A 24093-nucleotide genomic window follows, 5' to 3' on the forward strand; every position below is an offset into this window, starting at 1 on the left:
ACAGTCCAGTTTAAACTATATTGTGTAGTTAAATGGCACTAGGGACCATAATGACCAAGCCTGCATAATTTGTGCTGTTGAAAGAATAAGGACAGGGGGTGCAGTTCTTTGGTATAGTGCTCCCGTATCAGTGAGAGGTCCTGTCTCTCTCTGTCTCTATGTCTCTGTCTCTCTCTGTCTCTCTCTGTCTCTCTCTGTCTCTCTGTCTCTCTGTCTCTCTGTCTCTCTCTCTCTCTCTCTCTCTCTCTCTCTCTCTCTCTCTCTCTCTCTCTCTCTCACACACACACACACATACACCAGAGGCCACAGTAAAGTACAATGTAATTGTAAAGAGAATCCATGAGTTGATAATAGTACTCAAAAACAAAAGCAGGGTAATTCTGCAGCAGATCACCAGTTAAAAATGTGCCAGTTTCAACCACCAACTAACAATTGCTTCAGACAAGATTATCATTGGTTCACACTGGGGTGAAAGATGCTGAGGGGACAATGTTTGCTACAGTAGCAGTGAAGGCCCACTAGGAAAAGCTCTCTCCTTCTGGTCAAGAGGATGGAACTCAGATCTGGGGTATTGGTGACACCATGCCAGTTGGGCAAGTGAATCATCTGTCTCTCATGGATCACCCCTCAAGAGGGTGGAACCACCCCACAAGAAGGGAGATCCAACTTAAGCCGTGGTAATGAGACAAGAATACTTTTCCCTTCAGAGACAATCTATTTGCCTTTCTAGAATTCCTGGCCTCTCTGCAGTTGCTGTGGAGTCACCATGCCCTTCTGAGTCCTGAGAGGTGCAATTTTCACTTTTCTCCTTTTCTGTCTCATTCTTTGGGATGTTGGCCACGGCCTGGTGTGCCTTTCTAGTCCTGGGGCCTTTGTACTCTTCCCTCTTCCCTTGAAGCTTTCTGCCCTCTTTGCTATGTGGCTGACTGGCATGGCCCTCCTCGTCTTTCTTTCTGTCTGATATTTCTAGGCAGATATTAAGGCTGCAACTTTCTTGCTCTGTTTGTTAACTCTAATTGGCCTCAAGTTTCCTTTTCAGTTCATTCCTAACCCTGGTTTCCCTCGTAATATGTGGTATCTCTAGTGGGCCTTCCACAAATTCCCACAGATTATTAAGTACCACATACAAAACTAACTTGAAGAACTTCAATATACCACCTTTGGGTGATCAGACCTGACACGATAGACCATCCGGAAGGCAGTGTCAGATGTTTGACCTGAGCTATTCCTTAGGAAACAAATAAAACCAGATTGAAATGTCAGAATGTATAAAATGAACATCAGTAAGAAACCAGATTGGACGATCACAAGTTCAAGGCAACCTAGGCTACAGAAGGTGACCCTGCCTCACAGACAAAACAAAACAAAAGCTCAACAAGAACACAGACATCTCATTCAATGTGGCCACTGCCTTGAAGTAAGCATACATAGTAAAAGGCTGTTTGCATATGACTAGACATTACAGAACATGTGCTAGTAAGGAGTGAAGATGACAAGCACACAGACCCCATTTCAGATGAGCTAGCAGAAAGGCAAAGTTGTTTTGTATGCCGTGCTGGCCAGGAACTGCCAGTGTAGTTGAATGGTCTTAACTTGGAAGAACAAGTATTCACCACGATGCCTGCTTGTACCAAAACCAGGGAATCATGCATGCTGTTAAACACTCTACCCACTGAGCTACACTTCCAATCCAAATGAATACCTTTTAAAGACATTGCTTTCTCATCTACTGCTGGTGTGATATGCTGAAGGTCATGCTCAGTGAGAGAATACAGATCCAACAGCCACACACTATGGGATGTCAATTATGAGATGTTCTGGGGAAGGAAAACTATAGGGCTAGAAATAAGACTGGTGGATTACAGGGGCTGACAGTGGGAGGGGTGCAAAGGTTCAGGAGGGACCCTCAGGAGGGGGCAAACGTCTATATCAGTGATGCAATAGTGGGCAGGGAACTATGAAATCTCATTAAACTATGCACTTGAATTAATTGCATGAAAATTATCTCAATATCTGAGACTCAAGAAATAAGGCAAATCTCAAAAACATTTAAAATACAAGAAACCATACAAAATCCAGGGCTGGCAAGATGACTCAGCAGAAAGTCCAAAACCACACAAAACCACGCACATGCACCACACACACACACACACACACACACACACACACACACACACACACACACGTAAACACACAGGCATTAACATTTTAAAACCTAGGTGAAATTATTCTAAGAAAATAAACCTTACAGATGTTCCAGTTCCAGAGTCATCATGAGGATGTTCTCAAGCGTTGTCAGCGGTACTTGTGTTGTTCCCAGGTCTCTGAGGGAGAAAGCCAGATTTCATGAGGACCCATTTTCACGAGTGGTTGTGTAAACTCTGTCTTTCCTACACAACTATCTGTCTCAGTAATTTATTGTTGGGGTTGGAGAGGGCTCAGATGTTAAGAGCATGTACTGCTCTTGCAGAGGATCTGAGTTCAGTTCCAGCACCCATGTAGGGCAGCTCACAACCACACGGGGTTCCAAACTCCAGAGCGTCTGCTGCCCTCTTTTGACCTTTCTGGAGTGAGCATATTAATGTGTGTGCATACACACACACACACACACACACACACACACACACACACACACACAGGTAAACATAAATAAAAGTAAAATCTTATTGCCATAGAAGATTATTTCATAAAACTCTTTTGGAAAAAAAGTAAGTTTACTATTCAACAAACCTGTCTTTTTTGTCATTATCTTACTTCTTGTTTTGATACTGCATTCACCCTACTACAACTACCACTCTATATTTTATTTTTCACTTTAATTTCTAAACACTTAATTCTCATTTATTTAAAGTTCTGTCAGTGTGTATACACTATTTATATTAAAAACACAGGAAACTGGGTATTTTAATTTTTGAGATAGGGTCTCTCTTTGTAGCTCTGGTGGCCTAGAACTTACTATGTAGACCAGGCTGACCTTAAATTTACAGCAACCTGCCTGCTTCTGCCTCCCAAGTCTTGGGACTACAGGTATACACCACCACACTGAGCTTCCTTTTCATTTATTTTTATAAAAATGTTTACTTTTATTTATGTGTATGTGTGTCTGTTCAGGTGCCTGTTGAGCCCAGAAGGCAACACAGATGCCCTGGAACTAGTTCTAGATGGTTGTGAGTCACCTGATAAGTGCTGAGAACTGAACCTGGGTCCTCTGTAAGAGCAGTAAGTCCTCTTAATCATTGAGCCATCTCTCCAACCCACTTTTCTTCTTAAAAAATAACCAGAGATGCCTGATGGGGGAAGTCTTTTGTGCATGTGTTTCTCTTATTGGTTGATGAGTAAAACACTGTTGGCCAATAGGGAAGCAAGATAGGTGGGACTAGGAGATAAGGAGAATTCTGGGAAATGTAGTAGGAAGTCATCATGTGATCCTAGGAGGAGAGGACGCATGAGTTTGGTGTTCTTGGTAAGATAAGACCTTGTAGAAATATATACATATTAGTAGTTATGAGTTAATACTTAAGACAGAGCTAGCCAATAAGTAGCCCTAGACGTTGGCCGACAGCATTATAACCAACAGAGTCTCTGTGTGTTATTTGGGGCTGACACAGCACTGGTACCAGGCTGGTGGGAAGAGTTATCATAACAGGTGCCAGATTCCCTGGAACTGGAGTTATAGGCAGGTGTGAATGGCCCAGTGTGGATGCTGGAAACCACACACGGCTCCATTCTTTAAAAGAGGAGCTTTTTTTTTTTTTTTTTTTTTTTTTTTGGGTTTTACGAGACAGGGTCTCTCTGTATTGTTTTGGAGGCTGTTGGTCCAGCCTGGCTTCGAACTCACAGAGATCTGCCTGCCTCTGCCTCCCGAGTGCTGGCATTAAAGGCATGCGCCACCACCGCCCCGCCATACTGGAGCTCTTAAGCTGTTATTTTTGTCTGCTCTTCCAGCGTACTGGGGTTCTGTTCCCACATTAACATGCCAGCTCTCAACTGTCTGCAGCTCCAGCCATCTGGTGCCCTCTTTTGGCATCTGTGGGCTACACAGACATTCACAGGGAAAACATCCATACACTTGAAATATTTTTTAATTTAAAAAGTAGAGTAGATCTGGGGGGAGGAGGGAAAATAGGAAAGGAGGGAAGGGAGAGGAAACTGGGTTTGGGATGTAATATATGAAAGAAGAATAAAGAAGAAAGAAAAAAGTGGTATACAATTTTGGCTCTTTGCTTTCTGAGATGATATTCCTACACATATTTAATACATATACATCTCTATGCTCTTCAACACTGTTTCCTCCTCAGCTGAATGTCTTACCTATTGTATGCTTCTTTACCTTTTTCACATTTTTTATTTATCTGCGCATGCACGTGCGTGTGCGCGCGGATGTGTGTGTGTGTGTGTGTGTGTGTGTGTGTGTGTGTGTACATGTGCCACAATGTATATGTGGATGTCACAGGACAAAAAATGTGAACTAGTTCTTGAACTCAGGGCCTCGGGCTTGGTGGCTAACCCCTTTATTTGCTGAACTATCTTGTCAGGCCCCTACTTTTATTTCTCTCATTTGAATTTTTTTGAGACAGTTGTCTCTCAATGTAGTTCTGGATGGTCGAAGGCCGGCCATTGCCTTCCAAGTATTGGAATTAAAAGCAGGCACCACCTCTCCTGGCTTTCCATCCTTTTGTCACTGATTTTTTTTTTTTAACAATCTAGTTAATTGTGATTTAAAAAATTATTAAGGCAAAATACCCTCCTTATTTTGGAAATAAATAAGAGCAGAAATCATCTAAGGAGCCATAGGATTGTCACAATACTTACAGATATTTTAATGCTGGCAATTTATAAAAATAAGGATCTTCAACAACTGTCAGAGGGTTTCGGCTGAGAACTCTGAAAAATGCAACGGAATTTACATTACAAACATTTCAACAGCTTTAAACTTCTTGAAAAGTTTGGATTAATTTATTTGGTATGGAATATCAACATATTTAAAAAAACACAGTGTTTTTAACCTATAAACCATCCTTAGAATCCACCAACATTTCCTCCTAGGAAACCTCCCATTTGTATATAAAAAGAATTGAGAAAAATAGAAAAAAAAACGCAGGGAGGGAGAATATAAAGGAAAAAAAATGCCAAAACTTTCAGGTAAAAAAGCGAAGAAAGCCCAACAAACAAGTACACTAGTAGTAAAGCCCTTAGGTAAAGGCTTTTGTTTTGTTTTGTTTTTAGGATTTATTTGTTTGTTGTTGTTATTGTGTTGTGTTTGTTTGTTTGGTTTTTTCAAGACAGGGTTTCTCTGTGTAGTCCTGACTGTTCTGGAACTCCCTGTAGACCAGACTAGCCTCAAAATCACAGAGATCCACATGCCTCTGCCTCCCTAGTGCTGGGACTAGAGGTGTGCACCACCACCCAGCAAGGAAGGTGAGGCAAAGTTTTTTTTTTTTTCGAGACAGGGTTTCTCTGTATTGTTTTGGAGGCTGTCCTGGAACTCGCTTGGTGACCATGCTGGTCTTGAACTCACAAAGATCTGCCTGCCTCTGCCTCAGGAGTGATGGGATTAAAGAGGCATGTACCACTAATGCCCGTCGAGGGAAGCTATTTTTAATGTTGCCCATAGTTCAATGTGCTTTTCCATTTTAGAAATATAATATAATTTGTAGTTATTTCATTAATTCCCTGGCTTTGGGAGAAATAGAAGACTGTTAGAGAAGCCACAGTTGGGCTCATATCACAACCAGCCTCCATCACATATTCTCACTTGTGTTCTTGGTCAGCACAGACTGAGTAAGCCTGTATCTGTGTCAATCTGTTTTCTCCTGCCACTGGGTTCCAGGAATCCAATTTAGGTCATCCAGCTTGTGCAGCAAGAATTTTTACCTGATGAGCTATCTCCACACCTAACATCGCCTTTTCCTTTTATTTTTGTTTTTGACAGTGATGGTGAATGAACCTAGGACTTCATGCACAGGTGGCATGTGTTCTTCCTGAGGTACAGCCACAGTTTATGCTCACACAATATTTTTGATCGTATTCTTTTTTTTTCTTTATGCTTTTCAAGACAGGGTTTCTCTGTGTAGCCCTGGCTGTCCTGGAACTCCCTCTGTAGACCAGGCTGGCCTCCAACTCACAGAAATCTGCCTTCCTCTGCCTTCCAAGTGCCCCATGGGATTAAAGGAATGTGTCATCACCACACGGCATTTGATCATGTTCTTTCTAGAAAACTTTTAGAAACACAACTTTCAAGCGGCAGGTAGACTCGAGATCTGCCCAGTGGAGGACAGGGACTGCGTGGATCTCCCCAGCCTTTTCCCCCAAGTCTCTGAATAAAGCGTTTTGACTCAGAAAAACAAACAAACAAACAAACAAACAAACAAAAACCCAAATCACCCCGCGCCCCCCCTTCCCCCCGACACACAATTTTCTGGGCTGGCTAGATGGAACAAATGGCAGCTAGCAGGTAGAGGACTTACTGCCAGCTTGGCAACCATATTTCAGTCCCTGAACCCAGTGTCTTCCACTTAACACCATAGCATATGCAAACTAAATAAGATTACAAAGCTGAAATACAAATTTTAAGAATGTCTGTATAGTATTAACTATTAGACTCACTATACAGCTCAGGATGACCTTGTTCTTCTGATCTTCCTGACCTTATCTACCATGTGCTGGGGTTACTGACATGAGCACTGCCATGACAGACTTAGAAGTTAACTGTTTAAACCTCATGTACTCACTTGCGAATGCTTCTGTAAGAATTATACTTTCCTTTTATTCTTTTTCCCTAATCATGTCCCATTATTAACATTTAATTAGCCCATTGTCATCGAGACTTTAAAGATTAAAAACCATTTTAACATGTTGATGTCAATGAAAACAGTTGAGTGAAGACATCAGAGTTCATCCCTCCATAAAACAATGAATTATCAAACTGTGGAAATTTAACCAAAGGCTTGCCACACTCCAGAATTATTTATTAAAAAAAACCACTTCAATTTCTATAAGAACACTAAGATTTGTGTTGTTTTAATTTGCTCTATATCATTTCTCATCTTAGCTCCATTGTAACCTTAAAAACAGCCCACAGCCCCACACTAGAGGACACAGAATGGAGCTTTTGCTTCAGCAAAACCTCAACCCCAGGAAATTGGTGGCCTGTGGTGATATCTTGTTTGTACTCTAACAAATAAAGCTTGCCTGAAGATCAGAGGGTGGAGCTAGCCACTGGTTAACCATGGGGGTGGAGGTCTGTACAGACAGACAGGATGTGAGATGGCTGGGCAGAGAGAAGATGTACGGTGAGAGCAGACAGGAGCTTGCTCTCTTTTCAGCTGGAATGTTGGCGAGGTTAGGTATGGCTGTGGCTTGCTCCTTTGTCTCTCCGATCTTTCAGCATTTACCCCCATATCTGACTCCAGGTTTTTATTATTAAGACCAATTAGAACTTGTGCAACAGTGGCCCCTAGTTGAGACTAGACTTCTCTGTTTTTGACCTGACTGAGCGCTCTCTGGTTCTAGAAACTTCCCCAGAAGATGGTTTTGGAAAACAACTGCAGGCAAGTGTTGTAGCTGAGGACAGTGGGACAACAAAGTGCCTGTGCGGTGAGACTGACAGGAGAGCGGAGGAATAGGATGTCCACAGGAGCTGTGAGATGCTCAGAGTGAGCTTGGGAAACAAAGACCCCAAGAGATCTGCTGGGCAACAGTCATGCACACGTGTGCATGCTCGAGCCTAGGTGGGAAACAACCCAAGAATACCCGAGGAACTTCACCCCCGGCTGATCTTGCAGTTCTGCACAGGTAGAAGGGGAAGCTAATGCTGCCTCCAAAAGCACCCACACCAGAATCCCAAAGGCAGGCAGGAAATGGGTTCCTTAGAAGATGGCCAGAGAAATAAGCAGATGACCGAGACCCTGCTCCAACAAGCATGAAGTGTGTGAGGAGAGGAGAAATCCTTTCTTCTCTTCATCTGCAAGGTCCATGAGCATGAGAGCATGCCTCCCTGTGTAAAGCTCCTCAGTGTAGGAATCATGCGTTACACCAGTAGATTCCAAGAAATAAAAAATGGTGAGCCTGCATCTTAACTATGGTGGTAAGAGCCCCACAGTGCTTAAACTTGTGACAGGAAAGATGGCCATGAAGAACAGGCAAAGGTGGCTTGAGCCAGCAAGATCTGTGTTCAAACTCTGGCTCTGTACTTTCCTAGTGAAGAGATGTGAATTAAGACTGCCTGAGACCCGAGTTCTTTTAGTAACATTTTCCTCATCAAGAAGTCCAGAATTCAAAGGTATCTAGAAGGGGCATGGCCAAAGAAGGTGGTTCAGTACTAGTGACTTTGTATGTACAATGGGCGAGGGGCAGGAACTCTGGGGATGCCAGATACTAGTGTGCTCAGGAGCTCTACAAGTATGAATTTCTCTTTTATTTTTATTTTTTGGTTTTTCAAGACAAGGTTTCTCTGTATTGTTTTGGAGGCTGTCCTGAAACTTGCTCTGTAGACCAGGCTGGCCTCAAACTCACAGAGATCCGCCTGCCTCTGCCTCCCAAGTGCTGGGATTAAAGGCGTGCGCCACCACCGCCCGGCAAGCATGAATTTCTTAGAGGGAATGCAGCTCTCTGCTTCATAGGTCTGATCTTAGCTAGGGTTTTATTGCTGTGAAGAGATACCATGACCATAGCAACTCTTATAAAGGAAAACATTTAATCGGGTGGCTTACAGTTTCAGAGGCTTAGTCTATTATCATCATAGTGGGACTTGGCAGCATGCAGGTAGACATGGTTCTAGGGAAGGAGATGAGAGCTCTACATCTTCATATACAGGCAACAGGAAGTGAACTAAGTCATTAGATGTGGCTTGAGCATATATGAGACCCCAAAGCTCATCTCCACAGTAACACAATTCTTCCAACAAGGCCAAATGCACTCCAACAAAGCCACACCTCCTAATAGTGCCACTCCCCTTGGGGGCCATTTTCTTTCAAACCACCAAAGGTGCTATTAGAAGTAGGAGTCAAGTTCATATAAGATACGATGCACAAGCTGGGCAGTGGTGGCGCACACCTTTAGTCCCAGCACTCAGGAGGCAGAGGCAGGTGTATCTCTGTGAGTTCGAGGCCAGCCTGGTCTACAAGACCTAGTTCCAGGACAGCCTCCAAAGCCACAGAGAAACCCTGTCTCTAAAAACAAAACAAAACAAAAGATACAATGTACAAAAAGCTGGGGGAAGCTGTTTAGTAGTTCTGCCACTTGTTAATGATGTGAGCATAGACAAGTGAGCCAACATCTCTCAGTTTCAACTTTATCAATTACAAAATGTGGACAATAATGGTTTCACTGCAAGAGTTTTTGGGAAAGTGAAAATAGTGACATGTTTGAATATGTACTACATACCCACTATTTTTGAAGGAGCTTCATGGCATTATTTAATTTGTTTTAGTATTTCATATAGTGCCTGGAACATAACATCTCATAGACGTAGGTATCAAAGAATTGTTATAGGCAGGGGAGAATTACTAGGACTGCAGGAGAAGGTGCCTTCTCACACCAGTGGGAAGGATAGGATGCCACAGAGAGAGCAAAGGTATCACAATGTTGTGATGTGACCCTCTAAAAATTGCTGAATGGTTACAAATTAAACATCTTGTCTAGATCATCCCAAAGAACAGACTTGAGTTGCTGTTTTCCTCTTTAATGTTTGTGCTTGTCAATGTGAGAAGTCAGCTGCCAGGATCCTGTGCAAACCAAAGGGAGGATCAGGACCTAAAGGGAGCAACTTTTTTTTTAATACTATCAATATTTTTATTATTTTATATGTGAGTATTATGCCTGCATGTATGTATTTGCACCACATATGGAAATCAGAAGAGTGCATTGAGTTCCCTGGAACTGGAGTTTATGGACATTAGTGAATCACCATGTGGGTACTGTGAATCAAACTCAGGCCCTCTGCAAGAGCAATCAGTGTTTTAACCACTAAGCCATCTCTCCAGCTCCAGGAGCAAACTTTTAGACATGAATAGTTTCTATAGGAAACCAATGCTAGGAGGCTAGAAGGAAGCACTGGGGTATTTCTGGGCCCATGAGTCAATTTATGTCCATTTACCTCATGGATATTCTTCTTTTTTGTTTTATCAAGACAAAGTTTCTCTGTGTAACAACTCTGGCTGTCCTGGAGCTCACCTGCCTCTGCCTTCCCAATGCTGGGATTACAAGCATGTGCCACCACCATGGACATTCTTAACACATTCTTAATAGTGGGTAGACACTTCAGTAGGGATAAAACTTGAATTTTCCTTTGGTTGTCTTTCAGGGCTATGCTCTTGGCACAGTGTTGATGGGCTATAGACAACTATCATGTGAATGTTCTCAGTCTGAATGATGTGTAGCTCTTTGGTCTAGTGAAATCCTTCAGTGAGCTTATTATTAATAACAAGGAAGTGACTAAGTGGAGTTCTGAAAACAAGTCACTGATCTGGACCTATATAGGTAAATGAAGGAGAAGTACTTTAAAGTTGGTGTGGAAAATACACTTAACACTACTGTTTTTTTGTAACATTTGTCATATGAAAGAGGCATGATTCCTACTGTCAATAAAACAATGGTACTTAACCAATGAGCTTTTGGTGTGTCTTTGACCTGGATTTGAAATTCAAGATCATCTGACCCTGACGGTATTGCTAACATGTTTTTTCAGTGTTTGTCACTAACATGGAAGCTGTATCCAAGTAGGTACCTGAAAGCAGGGGTGAATATGGATCTTGAGAGGCCTGACCTTATCATATCTTGGGAAAGTCCTCTAATAATAATACGCAGAGTTTATTAATATAGAAGCTGCTAAATAAAACTCCTAGTAGGACTTAGGCAGAGCCTATGCAATGAGAAGTCTTTGAGTTTAGGCTCCGTTCAACTCTAGACAAAACCACAGTTGAGGACCTTTGTACAGACCTTTGTAATGCAAGGAAGACAGAGCTTCAACATAAAAACACTACAGGAACTGTGTGCGATGTATCACAGAATTCCTGTTCTCTCCCTTGGCAACTTGTCTTCAAAAAGATGCAGGAAGCTTGTGTCCTACCATGGGAAATATTTCCTTAAGAAAGCTGCCTTATCTATTACAAAGAGTTGGGTATTGGATCCTAATAAAGGAGTCCAAATTCTAGTACACATTTGGTAGGTTGTGTTCACTGTTGTCAAGCTTTTTTTTTTAAACAAGTTCTCATTATCCTGTCTAGGTCAGCTTTGAACTCCTGCATTCAAGACATCCTCCTGCCTCAGCATCTGAATAGCTGGGCCTACAAGCACACACTATGCCTACTTCACTGCGCCAATCTATGATAGTAACTGAATTCTGTTCCATTCAGATCACATGATGTGAATATCAATGTAATCAGAGCAGTTAGCTCTGCTCTTCTCATCACCAGGAAGCAAACTCCCTTTCTGCAAAGATGGACACAAACTAGAGATGACAAGTCAGGGTCTCCTGCATGAGTCTTTCCCAACAGACCATCCATGCTTCTCTGCCTGAAAAGCAGACTCTCTGGTTCCTTTCCTAAAGTTAGGAGTCTGCAAATTATGCTGGAGACAGGAGACTGCTACAAAGAGCATCCACAGACATCCCAACCCTTCTTCCAATGGGAACTGACTGTGAATCTGGGTTTCTGACTTGTCAGACAGGTTACAGACACCCAAAGTCAGATTCAGAGCAGAAATTTCCTCTTGAGTTTATGATGCCCTCCTGGAAATGGGATGTCACACAAAGTGGGGTTTTTGACACAGGAGTCTCCTATTAGGCCTAGGCTGCTTCTCATTTATGATCCTCCTGCCTCTGTCTCCTGAGTGCAACTGCTGGTATTTAGGCATATGCTACAATGCCTGACAAACAGAGTTTTAGCTAAAAGCTAACAAAATTAACTTTCTTTTTGAGGAAGAAAAGTATTATATAGAACCAGGCTAGAACAACATATTTTCTTTATGAGTATTTTCAACCATATCGCTTAATGCAGATGCCATCTTATCCCATGCTGCAAAGGTGCTTCCTGCCCACAGATAACCCATGACTCCAGAGGCATATACTTCCTGAAAAATAATGTTCTGGATGATGGATGGAGAGAGAAGTACCAGGGAAAATTTTCAGAATTTTCTGCTTTATATTTCTTTTTTTTTGTTGTTTTTTTTCGAGACAGGGTTTCTCTGTATTGTTTTGGAGGCTGTCGGTCCAGCCTGGCCTCGAACTCACAGAGATCCGCCTGCCTCTGCCTCCCGAGTGCTGGGATTAAAGGCGTGTGCCACCACCGCCCGGCCCTCTGCTTTATATTTCCGAGGAAGTGACTATCCCTTTTGCTCCTTGGAGGACTTGGTGTTAATCTTTGCTCTCTGGGAACTAACTGTGCATGGGAGAGGGAATGGGAGTGAAACTCACAAGTTTCCAAAAGCATCACACATCAGAGCCACAGCCCTGTGGCCCCATGAAGATACCTAACTTGAGTGGTGTTACTTGTAGTGTCTGTGCTGAAGGTCAGGACTAGGAAAGCAGACCATGTCCTATAATTTACACAAGTCTCCTGGCCTCCTGTGCCTTAATTTTTTCATTGGAAAAGAATGAATGGGAAGCTACCAGGAGCCTGCAGAGAGAGCTGGGCCACTCCTGCCCACACTTGGGGCAGAGGACAGAGGTGAGCACCGGGTCCTTATCTTAAACCCGATTTCTTCCTGCTCGCCCTCTCTCAGATCCCCTGGCTTGGGAACTGCAGCCAGATTGACTCCCCCCCCAGCAGAAGGACGACCAAGCGACCAGGAGCCTGCAGAGAGAGCTGCTCCACTTCCACCCAAGCCCAGAGCAGAGGGCAGAGAGCAGAGGCCAGAGACTATTGGATTTGCTTGCACCCACTGAAAAGGAACCCTGGTCGCCTACCCACCAGGAGAGGAAGAGACTTTTTCTATGCCCACTGGAAAAAGTGATGGAGAAAGCAATATAAGATCACACTCAGCAACAGAAAAACAAATATGACACTACCAGAGTCTAGAGATTCTACACCAGTAAGACCTGAACACTCCAAGGCAGATGAAGCAGAAGAGAATGACCTTAAAAACACCTTCATGAAAATGATAGAGGCCCTCAAAGAGGATGTGAGAAAATCCCTTAAAGAAATGGAAGAAAAAATAGACCAAAAATGCAAGAAATAGAAGAAAAAACAAACCAAAAATTTCAAAAAATGGAAGAAAGGGAGGAAAACATGAAGCAAAAATTACAAGAAACAATTCAAACAATGCAAGGATTGATAGCTGACATGGAGACAAAAAAAAACACAGTCTGAAGGAATGCTGGAAATGGAAAAACTGGAGAAACAGACAGGTACTACAGATGCAAGCATAACCAACAGAATATAAGAGATAGAAGAGAGAATTTCAGGTGTTGAAGACACACTAGGAGAAATAGATTCATCAATCAAAGAAAATCTGAAGTCCAACAAATCCCTAACACAAAATATTCAGGAAATATGGGACACCGTGAAAAGACCAAAGCTAAGAATAATAGGTATAGAAGAAGGTGAAGAAACCCAACTCAAAGGGACAGAAAACATATTCAACAAAATCATAGAAGAAAACCTTAAGAAAGACATGCCAATGAAGGTACAAGAAGCTTACAGAACACCAAATAGAGTGGATCACAAAAAAAGTCCTCTCACCACATAATAATCAAGACCCCAAGCATACAAAATAAAGAAAGAATACTTAGAGCAGCTAAGGAAAAAGGTCAAATAACATATAAAGGCAAACCTGTAAGAATTACACCTGGCTTCTCCATGTAAACTCTGAAAGCCAGAAGGTCCTGGATAGATATTCTATCAACACTAAGAGACCATGGATGCCAGACCAGACTACTATACCCAGCAAAGCTTTCAATTACTATAGATGGAGAAAACAAGATATTCTATGACAAAACCAGATTTAAACAATACATATTCACTAACCCCGCTCTACAGAAAGTTCTGGAAGGAAAACTCCAGTCCAAAGACATTACCTACAACCAGAGAAACATAGGAAATAGATAATCCCACTTTACCAATACCCAAAAGAGAAAAGGGGTGGAAATCCACATGCAGTTCCACCAAGAACAACCATTCCAAAACAAACGAGAACCAGCAATCAAGGTCATTAATATCCTTCAATATTAATTGTAGGAGGAAACAGTGCTCCGCCATTAACCATGTGACTTATTAGAGGCACATACAGATGAGGTAATAAAAGGGCGGTTTACCGCACCACTAACCACACCCACTTTAGGCATGACTAAAGACGTATAAGGACATAGGTGGTGAACTACGTCATTAGCCATGGCCCACTTTTGAGCATGGCTAGGGGCAACGGAGGAAGGTATAAAAGACTGAACAGTGGAAGTCTAGCTCTCTTTTCTGGCTTTCTGGCTTCCAGTTCAGCGGTGGAAAACTACACGGCTCATCTGGGTTACTTGTTTGTCTTTTACTTTTTACTTCCAGTAAGTGTGCCATTTATCGTTGCAGCATCAATTAATGGTCTTAATTCACCCATAAAAAGGCTCAGGCTGACAGAATGGATTCGAAGACAGAACCCATCCTTCTGCTGCATACAAGAAACACACCTCAGCCTCAAAGATAGACATTACCTCAGAGTTAAGGGTTGGGAAAAGATTTTCCGATCAAATGGCCCCAAGAAACAAGCACGGGTAGCAATCCTAATATCTAACTGTAGGAGGAAGCCTGGATGCCGCCATTAACCATGTGACTTAGAGGCACATACAGTTGAGGTATAAAAGAGTGGTTTACCACACCGCTAACCACACCCCCTTTAGGCATGACTAAAGACGTATACAGACAGACATAAAGGCATAAACGTACGTAGGCGGTGAACTACGTCACTAGCCAGGCCCACTTTTGGGCATGGCTAGGGGGCGTTATGGGGGAAGGCATAAAAGACAGCACAAAGGAAGTCTTGGTCTCTTTTCCCGGATTTCGGCTTCCGGTTCGGCAGCGGAAAACTACTGGGCTCATCTGGGTTACTTGTTTGGTATCTTGTGAGTAATTTCTACAATAAATACTTAGTTTTACTTTCAGTAAGTGTGCTGTTTATCGTTACAGCGTCATTTGGAGCTTCATTTGGTGTCAGAAGTTTTGGAATCCGGATCCAGGCGCCCAGAAAAGTGGCTGCTCCTCGGCCCGACCAGGCACACGTGGACTCTCCTTTCGCTAAGTTCCTCACCACTTCGCTCGGCAAGGCACGATTCCTGCCATCGGGAACCAGCACCTTCTACCTGTCGGTAAGGTTAGGTGGTATTCCGAGATATCTCTCACGGCCATGTGCTCTTTTACTGGCGGCCTGCTGACTTCGGCCATGTGCTCTTTCGCTGGCAGCCTGCTGATTTCGGCCTGAATAAAACTCCTCTGGTAACAAACTTAACTGCTTTATACAATGTCAGCTAACATTATGATGCAGGATATTAAGAATTTTCTTGTTTTTTGTATGGATGGGATTTTAGAAAGGGTTGAGGACCTGCCCACGATGGTGATTATTAGTTTCATAATCAATATAATTTTGCTAAAGAAATGGCTCAAAAATAGGATGAAACTTAAACAGGTCATACGGTCATTGCAGGATAGTTTTGAAATCCTAATACAAAGAATTCAGGAAATGCAAAATTCCTTGCAGGATAGTAAGAAAGGGTTGGTAGAAAATATTCAGGATATTAAAAATGATAATGTAGGTCTGACAAACAGGTTTAAAGAGACGGAACACAACATTGAATTACTTTCAGGAAAAATGTGTTCAACAGATAGAATAGAAAAAGTGGAACATAATGTTGAAACATTTAACCAACAAAATTGTTCCATGTTTCATGATTTCACTAGCAATCTACAAAGACTGGAACATAAGATTGAAATGCTAACAGAAAAGAATTGTTCCATGTCTGAGAGCAATGACAAACTAACTGATAGAATGTCATTTGTGGAAGGCAGTTTACATGCCATTGAGGTACTTTCTAAGGATGAGAATATTAAGTATTTGGAATCATGTGTAAATGATGAATGCAAAAAAATGAAAGATTCCATGACGTCCTTAGAAAATTATTTGTCCCAAGAACTTCAAGAGCTCAGAGAAACAATGATGAATAGACTGCAGGTTTTAGAAGACGTTCAATCTGATACTTCAGAATCAGATATACAGGCAACAGGTCAGGACAGGAGTTTCCCAACACTTCTCAAATGCTGGAAAGATCTCCCTAAGGTTGCTGTGCGTTCACCTATGGTTTTCCCAGTATCTGTAACAGAAAATCCAGCAACAAAAAAACAATCAAATGGTCCCATTGCTTATCAATGGGAACCTATACAGATGAAGGATCTAAAGGAAATCAAGGAGGCCATTGTTTTGTATGGTCTTCATTGTCCCTTTGTCAGAGAGCTCCTAACCTCATGGGCCACCGTAAATAAAGTAACCCCAAAAGACTGGGCCCAATTAGCCTCCGCAGTGCTCAAAAATTCTTGTCAAATTCAATGGAGAGCTTTATGGAGGCAAGAAGGGAAAGCCTTAAAGATTCAGGAATTAAAGAACGGTCATGAAGTACCCCAAGACAAGATTCTTGGGGAGGGTCCTTATGCTGACACACAGGTTCAGTCTGCATATGACAAGCACATGTTGTCTTTATGCCGTACAGCTGCTTTAAATGCCTTGGATAAGGTTTGTGAAACAGGAGAGATAATACAACCCTATACCAAGGTATTACAGGGCCCAAGGGAAAGGTTCACTGAATTTTTAGAGAGATTATCCAGAGCAATAGAAGTACAAGTAGCAAATCCAGAATCTAGGTGACTCCTTATAGAATCTTTGGCATATGAGAACGCAAATCCTCAATGCAGGCAGGTAATCTGGCCATTAAAAATAAGATCAGCGCTATTGGAGGAATGGGTCCTACATACAGCGAACCTGGAATGTAAAAGTCAGTATACGGGAGCTTGGGTAGGTGAAGCTATTTCTACAGGCTTGAGGAGGCACCAGGATGCCAAATACCCTACCTGTGAGGATATAGAGGCCTGGGTAGGGAAGGCAATCTCCAAGAATTTTAACAGACATAAAGATGCCACGTGCTTTAACTGTGGTAAAATAGGACATCTTAGTAGGAACTGTAGACAACGCATTCCTAGAAATAATGCTTTTACCAGGAATGCATCAAACAGAAGGCCTCAGCCTTCTGGTCTCTACAGGAGGTGTGGAAAGGAAAAACATTGGACTGACGAATGCTGGTCCACAAGAGATAGACAAGGTAGATCTTTAAAGCCAGGAAAAGGGGATCAGGGGCTCAAGCGGGCCCCCAGAAAGAAAGATTATCCGGTCATTCCCAGTGACAGTGGAGGACAACCTCTCCCAGGACAATTAGAAGATCCACTGCCCATTGTAAATAATACGGCACTGGATAATACATTAGCTCCAGAGGATGAATCAATTATATCAGGAGGAGATACAAAACATATATTTTGGCAAACTTCTATAGAATATCATAGACCCAAGTTACCAGTTAAAGTAAATAATATGGTGATTAATTGCATTTTAGACACCGGAAGTGACGTCACTACCATTAATCAGAAGTCCTGGCCCCCCAATTGGGCTTTAAAAGAGGTTAACGTTCAATTCTTAGGGATTGGAACCCTATCTGAAGTTAAACAGAGTGTTAGATGGATTGACTTTATTGGGCCAGAAGGACAGAGAGGAAGGTTAAAGCCATATGTTGCAGATATTGCTATAAACCTCTGGGGTTGTGATCTACTCCAGCAATGGAATACGCAGATTAACATTCCTCCTGTATCAGCTAGGAATTATAGACAAGCTCTTAGTGGTAGAAAGAAAATAGTAAGGCAGTACAGAAAACAGATGCTAAATGTACAGGCTGTATAGAAGCAGGATGCTAGTGCCAAACCTACAGAGCAACCAAAAGCTCTACCCTTAAAATGGCTGACAGATGAACCCGTCTGGGTGGGTCAATGGCCTATGACATCTGAGAAGTTAGAGGCTTTGGAGAAGTTAGTTCAGCAACAGCTAGATGCTGGACATATTGAGGAATCAACTAGTGTATGGAATTCACCTGTTTTTGTTGTCAAGAAGAAGTCTGGTAAGTGGAGAATGGTTACTGATCTTAGAGCCATCAACAAGGTAATTCAGCCTATGGGGTCTCTACAACCTGGGATGCCATTACCTTCTCTAATTCCTAAGGATTGGCCAATTATAGTTATAGACTTAAAAGATTGCTTCTTCACCATACCGTTACAAGAAAACGACATAGAAAAGTTCGCCTTCACGGTGCCTACCTATAATAATTCCCGTCCAGTACAAAGATTCCAGTGGAAGGTACTACCTCAAGGTATGTTAAACAGCCCAACTTTGTGTCAATATTTTGTGAATAAACCTCTAGAAATAATTCGTAAAAAATTTCTACATTCGTTAATATATCATTATATGGATGACATATTACTATCTGATTCAAATAAGGATACATTGGAAAAGATGTTTGAAGCAGTAAAGGAAACTTTGCCTCGCTGGGGATTACAAATTGCCCCAGAAAAAATACAAACAGGAGATTCTATTAACTGTTTAGGTTATAAAATAGATGCTCAGAAAATTAGACCGCAGAAAGTACAGATCAGAGGAGATTGTTACCGGACTCTTAATGATCTTCAAAAACTATTAGGAGAAATCTCTCAATTACAGACAATTATCGGTGTAGAAGGGCATGATTTAAAACACCTTAAAATGGCTTTAAAAGGAGATAAAGACCTAAACAGCCCACGAGTACTATCAGATGAGGCTGAAAAAGAATTAGAATGGGTAGAAAAGAGAATATTAGAAGCACATGTGGACCGTGTGGATCCAAAGCTGGACTGTATTCTGGTTATTTTACCATCTAGAGAATACCCTTCAGGAATATTAATGCAGAGGGAAGACATCATTCTAGAATGGGTATTTCTGCCACATAAACAGAATAAAATATTGAAAACATATATAGAAAAGATCTCCGATTTGATATTAAAAGGTAAGTTAAGGCTTCGTCAACTAACTGGGAAAGACCCAACTGAAATTATTGTACCTTTAACGAATGAGGAAATTTCCTCCTTATGGAAGGATAATGAGTATTGGCAAATATCTTGCAGTGACTTTGTGGGAAGTATTAGTAATAACTATCCCAAAACAGAGAGAATCAAATTCATAAAGAAAACAATTTGGATTCTTCCGCGTATCATGAGGCAAACACCTATTTCTGGAGTTCTTACCTTCTACACAGATGCAAACAAATCAGGTAAGGCAGGGTATAGATCAGGGAATATAAGTAAAGTAGTTCAAAGCCCTTACAACTCCGTACAAAAGGCAGAGTTATATGCCATTCTCATGGTACTTAAAGACTTACAGAACCTCTCAATATAGTCACGGATTCTCAGTATGCAGAAAGAGTTGTCTTGCACATTGAGACTGCAGAATTTGTTCCTGATAATACAGAATTAACCTCATTGTCTTTACAATTGCAGGAAATCATCAGAAACAGGACTCATCCTATATATATAACACACATCAGATCCCATACAGGTCTGCCAGGTCCTCTGGCACAAGGCAATGATGAAATTGATCATTTATTAGTAGGTAATGTGTTGGAAGCTTCAGAATTTCATAAGAAACACCATGTTAACAGCAAAGGCTTAAAGAAGGATTTTTCTATCACCTGGCAACAAGCCAAAGAAATAGTAAGAAATTGTCCCAGTTGCTCATTCTACAATCAAACTCCATTACCAGCAGGTTGTAATCCTAAAGTTATTCACAGAAATGAACTTTTGCAAATGGATGTATTTCACTTTCCAGAATTTGGCAGTTTGAAATATGTACACCATACCATAGACACATTCTCAGGCTTCCAATGGGCTACTGCCCTCAGCTCTGAAAAAGCTGATTCTGTTATTACACACTTCTTAGAGGTGATGGCTGTTATGGGTATACCTAAAACAATAAAAACTGACAATGCTCCAGCATATGTCTCCAGTAAATTGGAACAATTTTTCAAATATTATAATATAAAACATGTAACTGGTATACCTTACAATCCCACAGGACAAGCAGTAATTGAAAAATCTAACTGAACATTAAAAGAGATGCTTCATAAACAGCCAGGGAGAACAAAGACCCCCAAACACAGGTTACATAATGCTTTACTAATGTTGAATTTTCTTAATGCTGATGAAAAAGGACAAACTGCAGCAGAAAGACACTGGACTACAGAGAAGACTTCTGAACTGAACCAACCGGTGTATTTTAAGGATGTTATGACCTCAGTCTGGAAACCAGGATATGTGTTACGTTGGGGAAGGGGTTATGCTTTTGTTTCCACAGGAGAAGAAAAGTTTTGGGTTCCATCAAAATTAATTAAAATTCGATCAGAACAGAAAACATCTCAGGAGGAGGAAGATAACAGCCCATATACAAATTCATATTCTACCATGGGTAAAGTGACCTCCTAAAAGGAAAGAGAAGTGTTTTGTTTTTTGTCTTCATAGGTAAACTCAGCAAAGAATACTGGACATATGGATTCCAGAAGAAAAATGAATAGCTACCCTGAGGACCATCAAACAAACAATAACTCACTGTGTGGTATCAAAGTCTAACTCTCTCTATATTGTTTTTTCATAGTACCCTTTTTATCTTTATTTCTGAAAAAGCTGATTCTGTTATTACACACCTCTTAGAGGTGATGGCTGTTATAGGTATACCTAAAACAATAAAAACTGACAATGCTCCAGCATATGTCTCCAGTAAATTGGAACAATTCTTCAAATATTATAATATAAAACATGTAACTGGTATGCCTTACAATCCCATAGGACAAGCAATAATTGAAAGATCTAACCGAACCTTAAAAGAGATGCTTCATAAACAGCCAGGGAAAACAAAGACACCTAAACACAGGTTACACAATGCTTTACTAACGTTGAATTTTCTTAATGCTGATGAAAAAGGACAAACTGCAGCAGAAAGACACTGGACTACAGAGAAGACTTCTGAACTGAACCAACCGGTGTATTTTAAGGATGTTATGACATCAGTCTGGAAACCAGGATATGTGTTACGTTGGGGAAGGGGTTATGCTTTTGTTTCCACAGGAGAAGAAAAGGTTTGGGTTCCATCAAAATTAATTAAAATTCGATCAGAACAGAAAACATCTCAGGAGGAGGAAGATAACAGCCCATATACAAATTCATAGTCCACCATGGGTAAAGTGACCTCCTAAAAGGAAAGAGAAGTGTTTTGTTTTTTGTATTCACAGGTAAACTCAGCAAAGAATACTGGACTTATGGATTCCTGTAGAAAGAATGAATAGCTACCCTTGTTTGGTATCTTGTGGGTAATTTCTACAATAAATACTTAGTTTTACTTTCAGTAAGTGTGCCGTTTATCGTTACAGCATCATTTGGAGCCTCAATCTAACAAACTAGACATTAAACTGAAATCAATCAAAAGAGATGAATGAGGTTATTTCATATTAATCACAGGAAAAATCCACCAAGATGAAGTCTCGATTATGAACATCTATGCCCCAAATACAAAGGCATCCACATTCGTAAAAGAAACATTACTAAAACTCAAACCACACATAAAATCTCACATACTAATAGTGGGAGACTTCAACACCCCACTGTCACCACCAGACAGGACTGCAAGACAGAAACTTAACAGTGAAACAAAGGAATTAATAGAGGTTATGACCCAATTGGGTTTGACAGACATCTATAGAACATTCCATCCAAACACAAAATAATATACCTTCTTCTCAGCGCCACATGGAACTTTCTCAAAAATTGACCACATACTTGGCAACATAGCAAACCTCAACAGATACAAAAAAGTTGGAATAACTCCATGTATCTTATCAGACCACCATGCTTTAAAATTAGAGTTCAACAACACCACAAACTGCAGGAACCCTACAAGCTCATGGAAATTGAATAATGCGCTATTGCACCACGCCTGGGTCAAAGAAGAAATAATAAAAAAAAGAAATTAAAGACTTACTAGAATTCAATGAGAATGAAGACACAATATATTCAAACTTATGGGACACTTTGAAAGCAGTGCTAAGAGGAAAGTTCATAGCACTAAGTGCCCACATGAAGAAACTGAAGAATAGTTACACTAGAGAACTAACAGCACAGCTGAAAGCTCTAGAACACAAAGAAGCAAACTCACTCAGGAGGAGTAGACGCCAGGAAATAATCAAATTGAGGGCTGAAATCAATAAAGCAGAAACTAGGAAAACAATACAAAGAATCAATGTAACAAAGAGATGGTTCTTTGAGAAAATCAACAAGATAGACAAACCTTCATCCAAACTCACAAATCGGCAGAATGTGAACATGCAAATTAACAAAATCAGAAATGAAAAGGGGGACATAACAACAGACACTGAGGAAATCCAGAGAATCATCAGGTCATATTTTGAAAACCTGTACTCCACAAAATTCGAAAATTTAAAGAAAATGGATGACTTCCTGAATAGATATCACTTGCCAAAATTAAATCAAGAACAGATAAGCAATTTAAATAGACCTATAACACCTAAGGAAATAGAAGCAGTCATCAAAAGTCTCCCAACCAAAAAAAAAAAAAGCCCAGGGCCAGATGGCTTCAGCTTCAGTACAGAATTCTACCAGAAATTCAACGAACAGCTTATACCAATTCTCCTTAAAGTATTCCATGCAATAGAAGCAGAAGGGTCTTTGCCAAACACTTTTTTACGAGGCTTCAATAACATTGATACCCAAGCCACACAAAGACACAACTAAGAAAGAGAACTTCAGACCAATTTCCCTCATGAACATTGATGCAAAAATACTCAATAAAATACTGGCAAATCGGATCCAAGAACACATCAGAAAACTCATCCACCATGATCAAGTAGGCTTCATTCCAGGGATGCAGTGTTGGTTCAACATACGAAAATCTATCAATGTAATCCACCATATAAACAAGCTGAGGAACAAAAATCACATGATCATCTCACTAGATGCTGAAAAAGCCTTTGACAAAATCCAACACCCCTTCATGGTAAAAGTCTTGGAGAGATCTGGGATAACAGGAACATACCTAAACATGATAAAAGCTATATACAGAAAACCAACAGCCAACACAAAACTAAATGGACAGAAACTCAAGGCGATTCCGCTAAAATCAGGAACAAGACAAGGCTGTCCCCTTTCACCATACCTCTTCAATATTGTACTCGAAGTTCTAGCTAGAGCAATAATACAACAAAAGAAGATCAAGGGGATACAAATTGGAAAGGAAGAGGTAAAACTTTCACTATTTGCAGATGATATGATAGTTTACATAACTGACCCAAAGAACTCTACCAGAGAACTCTTACAGCTGATTAACACCTTCAGCAAAGTGGCAGGATACAAGACCAACTCAAGCAAATCAGTAGTCCTACTATATACGGAAGATAAGAGGACTGGGAAAGAAATCAGAGAAACATCACCCTTTACAATTGCCACACACAAGATAAAATACCTTGGGGTAACGCTAACCAAACAAGTGAAAGACCTGTATTGCAAGAACTTTGAGTCTTTAAAGAAAGATATTAAAGAAGACACCAGAAAATGGAAAGATCTCCCATGCTCTTGGATAGGTAGGATCAATGTAGTAAAAATGGCAATCCTGCCAAAAGCAATCTACAGACTCAATGCAATCCCCATCAATATCCCAGGACAATTCTTCACAGACCTTGAAAGAACAATTCTCAACTTTATATGGCAAGACAAAAGACCCAGGATAACCAAGACAACCCTGCTCAACAAAGCAACATATGGAGTCATCACCATTCCTGACTTCAAGCTCTATTATAGAGCTGTAGTCCTGAAAACAGCTTGGTATTGGCACAAAAATAGACAGGTAGACCAGTGGAATCGAATTGAACACTCTGAGATTAATCCACAAACCTATGAACAGCTGATTTTCAACAAAGAAGCTAAAATTACACAATGGAAAAAAGATAGCATCTTCAACAAATGGCACTGGCATAATTGGATATTGGCATGTAGA

The 24093-nt window shown here is 40.9% G+C and overlaps 1 protein-coding gene across 1 annotated transcript in view; it reads right to left on the bottom strand.

The window, feature by feature from the left end:
- The window catches only part of LOC121141528 (leucine-rich repeat-containing protein 37A-like), a 56000-nt gene that overhangs the window by 20258 nt on the left and 11649 nt on the right, over positions 1-24093 (bottom strand). Inside the window, exons 6-7 of the mRNA XM_040749858.1 lie at positions 4813-4884; positions 2250-2324 (exon numbers count right to left, since the gene is read on the bottom strand). Coding sequence (XP_040605792.1) covers positions 2250-2324; positions 4813-4884 — 147 coding nt within the window. The remainder of the gene's footprint in view (positions 1-2249; positions 2325-4812; positions 4885-24093) is intronic.

This window comes from Mesocricetus auratus, unplaced genomic scaffold, assembly GCF_017639785.1.
Source record: "Mesocricetus auratus isolate SY011 unplaced genomic scaffold, BCM_Maur_2.0 Super-Scaffold_100007, whole genome shotgun sequence".
Classification (NCBI taxonomy): Eukaryota; Metazoa; Chordata; class Mammalia; order Rodentia; family Cricetidae; genus Mesocricetus; species Mesocricetus auratus.